General features: G+C 39.7%; 1 protein-coding gene, 1 long non-coding RNA gene and 1 pseudogene across 4 annotated transcripts in view; 2 read left to right on the top strand and 1 right to left on the bottom strand.

Moving 5' to 3' along the window:
• Positions 1-8781, bottom strand: part of LOC148734083 (uncharacterized) — a 35826-nt gene extending 27045 nt beyond the window's left edge. Inside the window, exon 1 of the long non-coding RNA XR_015998395.1 lies at positions 8629-8781. This is a non-coding gene — a long non-coding RNA (uncharacterized LOC148734083). The remainder of the gene's footprint in view (positions 1-8628) is intronic.
• Positions 2-4813, top strand: LOC111327783 (E3 ubiquitin-protein ligase TRIM45). 2 transcript variants are annotated; one of them, XM_088751984.1, is made up of 4 exons: positions 2-1229; positions 1802-2095; positions 2844-3045; positions 3451-4813. In XM_088751984.1, exons 1-4 carry the CDS (start codon positions 41-43, stop codon positions 3518-3520), a joined length of 1755 nt encoding a protein of 584 aa, XP_088608110.1. In that variant the 5' UTR covers positions 2-40; the 3' UTR covers positions 3521-4813. The 2 variants fall into 2 exon arrangements, with proteins under 2 accessions (XP_088608110.1, XP_022787786.2); XM_022932051.2 differs by having other exon boundaries at positions 3-1457.
• Positions 5998-8618, top strand: LOC148734084 (E3 ubiquitin-protein ligase TRIM45-like; annotated as a pseudogene). Its single transcript, XR_015999404.1, has 2 exons — positions 5998-7180; positions 7893-8618. The product of XR_015999404.1 is annotated as an E3 ubiquitin-protein ligase TRIM45-like (transcript).
• Positions 8782-10262: the final 1481 nt, after the last annotated feature.

The following is a 10262-nucleotide window of genomic DNA, read 5'->3' as shown; positions in this document are numbered from 1 at the left end:
ATACACTTCCGCGTCAGACCATACTTTCGTTTAGGTAGCCATGGCTGCTCAGTGTCGAAGTTTCTTCGATGATGTCAAAAAAGAATTAGAATGTTGTGTATGCCAAGAACAGTTTGATGCAGTCAACGAGCCGAAAATACTCAAATGTCTCCACACCTTCTGTAAATCTTGTCTACAACGTTGGTTACGACAACAAGGTGGAAGCCGTTTAAGTTGTCCGACATGTCGACAGATCACCGAATGTCCAAACAACAACATCAACAGCCTTCCATCCAATCTATTTTACAAGCAGATGGTGGGAATTGTCGAGGCCTATCGCGGAAAGGGGCGAGAAGACTCACCGCATTGCGGAAACTGCGAACAACGAAGGTCGCTGAAGTTTTATTGCTCGGATTGCAATTGCTTCCTTTGTGAAGAATGCTCCATGGCTCATAAAAAACTAAAGGTGCTTAATGGCCATCACGTCAAAGAAATTGGAAATTTTGTGTCTAGTGACGCACAAGATTACGCTCGGAAACTCAACGTTTGTAAAGAACACAAAGATCAAGTTAGATTTTACTGCGAACAATGTGTAACATGCATTTGTCGTGACTGCGCCATATTGGAACACCGAGATCACAACTTTGTGTCCATTGACAAAGGATTGGAAAGGAAGAAATCAGAGATCGAGACCAAAATGGAAAACGTTTTGGCAAATGGTTCTAGACTACGAGACGAAAAAGAATTCCTAGAAGCACAAAGGATCAGAATGAACAAAAGCATCGAAAAGGCGAAAGAAGAAGTGCATCGAATCGCCGAACGCAACATGGCGTTAATTCGACAACACGAATCAAGCGTGACGGAACAACTCATCAGGCAGAAAGATGTTTTCGAAACTGAATTTTCAAACACTGTATTCCGAATGGACGAGAAACTAGCAGAAATAGAGAGCGGCTTGGAATTTTGCAACGACATACTTCAACGAAATAATCTGCCGGAGATTTTAAACGTGGAAGAAATACTTGAGCAACGATTTCAGGAACTTTCGAAGTCTTCTGATGCAAATGTGAAACCAAATTGCTACGAAGTCAAGTATGTTCCGAATCAATTGTTCTGCTTGGAAGAATCAACAGGCAAACTGTTGACAAGCAAAACTGTACCTTCGTCATCAGAGGTAGAGGGTACGGGACTCACCGAGGGAACTCAAGGCGAAGATTGTGTTTTTACAATCATCACAAAAGACTCGCATGGTAATAAAACTTACAGTGAAATAGATAAAGTCATTGTTGACATTAAATCAGTGCAGACTGGAGCAGCCCTACAGGCTAAAATAACAGACTCAAACAATGGCTGCTACACAGTATCATACAATCCTCAAACCGCTGGAGATTTCAACGTGACTGTACATGTTGCAGATGAACCTATCAAAGGAAGTCCATTCCAGTTGAAAGTGAAAGAAAAAATACTTAAATCGGAAGGTATTCTCTTATTCAGTCATTGTTCATCTATTAATTGATTTGTTGAATATAAATGATTAATACATTGATTATTTGATTCATTGACAGATTCATTGGTTGAACGATGACCTTATCTCCCCCTTTCATTATTTCTCAGTTTACTTCTTGATATTTATTTTAATCCATTATCCAAGTTAAGTCAGAATGATGATAATTCGCACACATATTTGCGTAAATTTGCAACTGCTGCTAGATATTACCCAAACTTCATGAGTTCTGATTCCTGAAGTAATAACAAATATTTTATGATAGCATAACTGGCTCTAAGCCACAAGTTTCTCAGATCTGCCTTTTACAAATTTCAGATTACCAGCCGTTTGGCCTAGTTGAGGAGGGAAAAGCCTGTCATGTCTGCTTTTATAATGCAGTCCCACTTTTCCAGTTACAGTGTGGACATTACATGTGTTGCAAGGGATGTAAAGAGAAGCTACTCTTTGAATGTGACATCTACTGCTACATTTGCAGACAGAAAGTTCTATTCCTTGGAAATCAACCGACTGGACACATGACTTGTAGGAGAGACTCAGGACCCTCTCTCCCGGGGTACGAAACCTTTGAAACTATAGTACTTGGTTTTAACTTCGACAGAGGAATTCAAGGTTCGTAGTATGGTTTGCGCCACCACCCGTAATTAGCAAATGGTAAACACCACAGCGTACACTATTGAGTTATGGATGCACGCGGGAGGTTGCTAAGCACGAAAGAAGCGTAACAGTCGCTCGAGGCGAAAGCCGAGAGCGACTCTAGCTTCTTGAGTGCTTAGCAAACCTCCCAAGTGCATCCATAACTCAATAGTGTACGCTGTGGTGTTTACCATTTGTTTTGTAACATTACATTGATACATTGTAGCTAAAGAGTTCCCTTTTATTTAACAAATCTTACGCGACCAGAAAAAACAAGCGCGCGCGGAAAAATAGTCTTTGCATTTGCTCACGTCAGCAGCGTACACCCATGGGCAAATGGGGGACGCTAAATTGACCAATCAGAGCGCGCGCTTTACTTTGGTTATGTTATAAATTAACTTTCTAGTTTTGAAAGACAGGATTCGACTTCTGTAGGACACGATTTGGCAAACCGGTTAACTCAAGGCGATTTTTTAGAACTATTCCTCCAAATTTAAGGATAATGGATCTGTATCATGAATCGTTAAGGCAATTTAAATTTTACAACAGATGAGGCAGATTCATCTCATTCTCAGATTATTGAGAACATTTTGATTACCTAGTTGTTTCGTGATATATTCATTTATTTATTCATATATCTATTTATCTATTCATTTATTTCTTATGTATCCTTTGGCTAAGAAAAAAGAGTGGAATTTTTAGCAGCATTAAATTTCTATTGCAGGTGAAGAGCACCCAAATTCTGGGGTTCCTTATTTGGGTTTATTCTGCTCAGCCTATCTACCTGGAAACAAAGAGGGGCAAAAACTGTGTCAACTGCTGAAGAAAGCGTTTGATGCACGCTTGTTATTTACCATCGGAACAGACAACACCATCGTCTTTAACGACATTGAACTGAAAACAAGTCGAAGTGGTGGCCCAGCAAAGTAAGTCTAAGATGCTTTTGTTTGTTTCTTTATTCAACAAAATTTGTAAAACTGGTTGTTTTCCTCTTCGATTGTTTGTTTGTTTTGATTTTTTTCCATTACTTTTTTCCCGTGTCGATTGAATACGCCATCTTCTGGAATGACACTATTTAGCACTAATGCTTACTCTTTTGATAAAGAGCATTATTCTGCAAATCAAACTGCAAAATATACGCAGGAAGTCTATGAGTTAGACGAAAATCATCTTACTTTACTGGCAATTTGAGAAAAACTGGGGTATTAATTTAAGAGAAACGCGAGGAAATTAACGGGCGAATTAACAACTATTAATTTTGTATTTGTAGGACAGTTAATCAAGAAGTTTAAGTTTTTTTTTTTTTTTTTTTTTTTTTTTCATTTGCTTAGGTGCGGTTATCCCGACGCAGGTTATCTTGATCGACTGAAGAACCAGCTTGCATTAAAGGGTGTAAAATAGTGCAAGCCATTGAACCAAACAGACCACTTCACGAAAAACCTCATGAGATCGGAGAGGGTAATTTGAATTGAAAGGAGAATGGTTCAATGGGAGAGGATCAAATTAAACAGATTGCCACTCGCGGACTTTGAATACGATCAAGGTTTAGTAATTCAGACGCGTCGACTGTAACGTGTTTCTTTTTAATGATCTCATAAAATCAAATGACTCTTGCGATATCTCTCATTCTATAAGCTAAATAGCGGTTCTAAAATAATTCAACGAAAATTTGGCATTTTTCTGGAGCAAGTATGACTTGTTACACAGATAAATAGAAACAGCTGCACTTTTGAAACACTAAAATGTGCCTAAATATCTCAAGTATGCAAAAACTACGACTAGAGAACATGATCTTTTTATTAAGATAACAAATCATGCATAGTCAAACCGAGATTCAAAAATTGAAGCTTAAATAATATTTTAACGTTAATTTGACATAAATCGGCCTTGCATGCGATGTAATGCACTCTTTGCACTCATCATAAATTTCAATCTAGCTATGATCAGAGTGACTCGTAACAGTTAACCGTACTGATACTTTGATGACGTTCTGCAACCCACGTCAGGATTTTATTTCTATGTATCATCCACATGATGTGTCTTATGGGCGGATCCAGGAATTTTTGATTGGGAGGGTCCAAACTTTGGTTCAGAAAGGACTGTTGGACTCTTTTGAGGCAGATTACTACTCTCCCACATCCCCCACACCCCCTTCCCCGAGTCGCGGTTGCAAGTTATAATTCCTTGGCCGCTTACCGTTTACTTGGATTCATTAAAAAAATCAGCCCGTTAAAAAATGATATATGATCCCGTCGATGTAAGAATTTCAGTCTCAAAGTTGTAAGCGTCAGGTCTGATAGGGGGAGTCCGGACCCCCTGGACCCTCCCCCTGGATCCGCCACTGTGGACAATATAGAAAATTTATGCAGACAGATTGCCAGTGCTAATTCTCTTATTCTTACTTACTTTTTCGATGTATAATCTAATGTATAGCTATTCCAAGTGGAGCGCTGAAGTCGATCCCCTCTGTTTGATATCAGTGAATGCTCAAAGCTCTTTTTACAACTTGTTCTTAATTGTGTGATATGAAAATAGCATTTTTACAACGTTTTACGGATTACCTCATTGTCATGTTTTAAAGCTTAAATTCTGTAATTGTCTTGATTGCTTAGATTTGTCAGATATGTTAACCTTTGGAGAGAAGTGTCTAATAACAGTTGTAACATTATCAGTGATAAAGTATTCTTTAGAACATGGGTGGCCTGCTTGAGTGCTCGTGCTTTTTTTTTTTCCCATTCCTGTATCAATTTACCAGTCACGCCAATGAAGACTGTACTGTACATAGAGGAATCTTGTAACAATGCCGCCTTTTTCCACTGGGTCAACAACAACACTCTTCTTGACCACGATGAATGATCACAACACTTTCTCCAGAGGTAACTTCCACAGTTTATCGCAAAGGCTACCGGATGTCTCGTTATGAAAATGAAATCCTCAGCTGACCTTAACGGTTAACAACTCTTTCCGAACGCTGTGGTGAATAATTGTTATAGTATATGCCTCGCTAAAACCTAATAATTAGCTCATTTTTGTCAGTACACCGAACATTGGTCCGCAAAACAAAACTTTGACGCTCGGTTTTCTCTCTTCGGCTATGCAAAGATGAATAACACTTGCTTGCATCATCCGAACTAGCCTATCAGTGCGCGGGGTAAAGACACATTTATCTGTCATGTCCACAAGTATACGCAAGGGCGAATGAAAACCGGTAGTGGGGGGGGGGGGGAGGGAGGGGGTACTCATTAACTCACCACACCCACCAAGCAGGACTAAATAATTTAGGCTTAGTTCTCAAAAAGGATGCCACCGATGTAAGAGGTCAAACGTGAAGGTAAACTTTACATTGCCACAGCAAATGAATGGATGAATTGATTTGGATGAAGTAGCTTAATAACAGCGAACAATCTTCTCTTCTAGGTCACTACATATGTTTAGTCAAAAGGGCATGAGCACCTATAAACGCTCGCGAAAAAATAACTATCAGACTACACTCCTGTAACGATACTCATGGCGGCTCAATGTCGAAGTTTCTTCGGTATAGTAAAAAAGGAATTAGAATGCTGTGTATGCCTAGAACAGTCTGATGAAACTAAGGAGCCTAAAATTCTGAAATGTCTTCACACTTTCTGCAAATCATGTCTGGAACGTTGTTTACGTCAACATGGTGGAGGGCAATTAAGTTGTCCTACAGGCCGCCAGATCACCGAATGTCCTAACAACAATATCAATAGCCTTCCATCCAATCTTTTTTAATAAATAATAAATAATATGATAAAATAAAATATAATAATATAATATTTATTTATTGATATTTATTATTATAATATTTATAATATAATAAAATAAAATAAATAATATAATATTTATTTATAAGCCGGATGGTATAAATTGTCGAAGCTTACGGTGGAAAGGGACAAGAAGACTCGCCACAGTGCAGAAGCTGCGATGAAAGAAAGTCCCTAAAGTTTTACTGCTCGCATTGCAATTATTTCCTTTGTGAAGAATGCTTCATGGCCCACAGGAAATTGAAAATTGTCATCATGTAAAAGAAATTGGAAATTTTATGTCTAGCGACGCGCAAGTTTACTCTCGGAAACTTAACGTTTGTAAAGAACACAAAGATGAAGTGAGATATTACTGCGAACAGTGTGTAACATGCATTTGTCGTGAATGCACCGTCTTAGAACACCGTGGTCACAACTTTTTATCCATTGACAAAGGTTGGAAAGGAATAAATCAGAAATCGAGACCAAAATGGAAAACGTTTTGGCAAATGGCTCAAGACTACGAGACAAAAAAGAATTGCTAGAGGCACAAAGGATCAGAATGAACAAAAGCATCGAAAAAGCGAACGGACGAAGTGCACCGAGTCGCTGAACGCAATATAACGTTAATTAGACAACACGAATCAGGCGTGACGGAACAACTCATCAAGCAGAAGAATGTTTTCGAAGCACAATTTTCAAACGCTGAAGTCCGAATGGACTAAAAAATGACGGAAATTGAGAACGGCTTGGAATTTTGCAACAACCGACTTCAACGAAGTAACCTTCCCGAGATTTTGAACGTGGAAGAAATACTTGAGCAAAGGTTTCAGGAACTTTCTAAGCCTTCTGATGTAAACATGAATTTAAATTATTCTGAAGTCAAGTGTGTTCCGAATGATTTCGCGTCCCTCAGCGAGTCTCTAGGAGAGCTGTTGACAACCAAAACTGTACCCTCGTTATCTGAGGCAGAAGGTAAACGACTGACCGAAGGAACTCAAGGCGAAGACTGTGCTTTCAAAGTTATAACTAAAGACTTACAGGGTAAAAACTCTAACAGTAAAATAGACGAAGTCTTTGTTGACATTGAATCGGACCAGACAGGAACATCCTTGAAGGGTCAACATAACAGACTCAAAAGATGGCTGCTATAAAGTATCGTACAAACCTGGAACTGCTGGAGATTTCATCGTGTCAGTAAATGTTGCTGGTGAAGCGATCAAAAACAGCCCATTCCAGTTGAAAGTGAGAGAACAAACAACCCTACAGGAAAATGAAATTTCCATGGCATCCGCGGGTAAGAAACTAAGTATTACTTAGTAATTGATAAATTATCTGTCTCCATTCGTCAGGTAAGTAGTCACTCAAATAATGGTGGCAACTTCTCTCTGCCCCAGTTATCCTTAATACCTGGACATTTTTATTCATATAAGGGCCACATCTAGGTAACTTGTGACAAAAGTTTTTTTTTTAATTGCCAGATATAGGCAGCTTTTACACTGGTTGTTTTGTTGGCCACTTTTTGATGGTAATGACAGTTCGTAGCTATCGTGGAAGGTTTCAAATTAACTTCTTAGGCCTTGAACTTTGAGATGAAATTGATGACTAAGCTAAGGAACTGGGGGAAATCATGTTGAAGACATTAAGTGCTTTGAAGTTTATTGGCCCCACTTCAACCCTCTAACTCCCAAGATCTCATTAGCAATTCGCCTTGCTGTCTGCCCTAAAGTTCTCATGAAGTCAGTTTGAGAATCTCATCACTGGTGTACTTGATGTTGCATTGATTTTGTAAGGAGAAATTACTTCCTCGTCCGCTCATAGGAGTTAAAGGGTTACTATTACACATGTATCTCCTCATTACCCCTCTTTCTGTTTGTGCACAATGGAGGCTTATTTTCTGTCTGATTACGATTAATTAGTTGACTTATTTTTTTTAATAACCGTAAATTCATTTATTTATCTATCTATCTCTCAATTTATTCATTTTTGCGCTTCTGGCACGGCACTAGCCCTGATCCGTCGTAAACAGACGAGGACAAAAAAATACGAAAAGCCGCAACAGTTCCCAGATGTATGGGGCAGAAGAAGAGTTCAGCTCAAGCGTTGAAGCCGAATTTAGCGAACAAAACTCATGTGAACCAAAAAGATCCCAAGAAATAAGCGGGACCACCACACCGGTACTGTATGTAGGAGGAAGAAAAGGCGTTCTTGCAATTCGTTTTCCGGGGAAAACAAGTGAAGGAGAACCTAATGCCGAAGCTGGTACCGGCGGGACAATGAGCATTGCATCTACGTCGGTGACGTTGAGATGAGTGAACAAAACTCGCGTGAATCAGAAAGATCCCAAGAAATAAGCGGGACCGCCATATCAGTGCTATCTGTAGGAAGAACAAAAGGCATTCTTCCAATTGGTTTTCCGAAACCAAGTGGAGGAGGAGAACCAATTGCCGAAGCTAATACCCGGAACAATGAGCATTACACCTATGTCGGTGACGTCGAGATTAGTGAAAAAAAAACTCGTGTGAACCAGAAAGATCCCAAGAAATGATCGCCTCCCGGTTAGCTCAATGGATAGACCGCTGGACTGTTGTGCGGGAGGTCGAGGGTTCGAGCCCCGGCCGGACCAACACTCAAGGTCTTAAAATAATTGAGAAGAATTTGCTACCTTTCTATAACATCAAGAAATGGTTAGATATGTTGTAGAGCGTTTTCAAGGATTGATATTTCCAGTATTTTTAGGTTTACCTTTTGTTTTATTAAGTCTCGCCTTTTCGCCCCTGCGTGCTATTTTGGTAGATCTATAGTTTTGATCATTTATTTTTAGTGTGTGCTTGAACTTGGCTCAGTTCTCACCGTGCTAGACACTTTAATCCCTTGTTATGGTTGAGGATAACTAGTTTGCTAGGTGGTCATGTTTGGGTTGGTCAAACTGACCTTGAGTTTCACCCACACTGAACATTCTGTTTTGGAAATTTTCACGGTTAGCTAACCCAAACATGTCTGTGATTTTTGTATTTAATACTGGGGCACTCCTTGCTCAAAGTCGTAGAAATAAGCAGTGGAGAAAGAGAGAGAAAATTAGCTGTAGTAGAAGCAGCAGTATAGGAGAATAAAGAAGAAAATTACAGAGTCTCAGTACCTCTTGTTAATTCGCCAAGCGAGTGGTGAAACCCCCACAACAGATATTCTAGTCTTCTCGGATAGGGACGAATAAATGGAGGTCCCGTCTCCTGCAGGGTTGGGGTAGGAGACGTTAATTTCCCACACACGAGATTACTGTGTGATGGATGTCCTTCCCTGGGGTGGGATGGGTGGGAAGGTGAGATCGATAGACTGAAGTGGCTGCCAGAGGCGCCTGATATGCTTACGTCTGTTCTCAGCCTTACACTGCATCCGTAACTCAGCCTCTGTGCTGCAAGTGGTCAGATATAAACTATATTACTATTACGTATGATGCACGATCCTCGCAGTAGATAGCGCTATTTAAGCAATAGCGAAAATCAGACCTGAAAAAAATCAGGCCTGTACGGGATTCGAACCACTGACCTCTGCGATACTAGTGCAGCGCTCTAGAGCGCTGCACTAGTATCTTAAATAGCGCTATCTACTAGTAGATAGCTTAAATAGCGCTATCTACTGCGAGAATCGTGCATCATACGTATCTAATACCGCAGTTCAAAATATATGAACTTCATATATTTCATTGTATCTGATTTATCACTTTCACGGGTTTATTACGAGTCAACTTAACGGCCTGCTCCCAGTTGGCTTGTTAGCTCAATTGGTAGAGCGCTGCACCAGTATCGCAGAGGTCAGTGGTTCGAATCCCGTACAGGCCTGATTTTTTTCAGGTCTGATTTTCGCTATTGCTTAAATAGCGCTATCTACTGCGAGGATCGTGCATCATACGTATCTAATACCGCAATTCAAAATATATGAACTTCATATATTTCATTGTATCTATATTACTATTACTACTTACAAATAAGCGAGACCGCTTATTTGAGAGTTGATTCCCAGGACAGTGAGCAATACGTCTACGTCGGTAACGTTAACAGCGGAAGATGTCTCTCTTATGATAATACTAATGTATCTTCAGTCGGTATGGCTGTGACAAAAGGAGGTAAACATTTAGCTGCAAAACTTACTACTAAAGCAGTCGGATATGATTCGAATAGAACCCATCATTTCTCCATCAACAGGAAAAGGAAAAGATACGAAGGTAAACGAAGCTAGAAATCAAACTCCTAAGTAAATACTTGAACACTGCACTAGCATCTTCAACAGCAATAGATGAGAAGAGGGTTTGAAAGAGCGCCATAACAGGAAAAACGCAAAAGCGCGAAGAGAGATGGGAAATCTTCAAATCCGCGAGAAAA

Source organism: Stylophora pistillata, chromosome 3 (genome assembly GCF_964205215.1).
Source record: "Stylophora pistillata chromosome 3, jaStyPist1.2, whole genome shotgun sequence".
Classification (NCBI taxonomy): Eukaryota; Metazoa; Cnidaria; class Anthozoa; order Scleractinia; family Pocilloporidae; genus Stylophora; species Stylophora pistillata.
The sequence above is the reverse complement of the archived record's forward strand: the minus strand, read 5'-3'. Positions and strand labels throughout refer to the sequence as shown.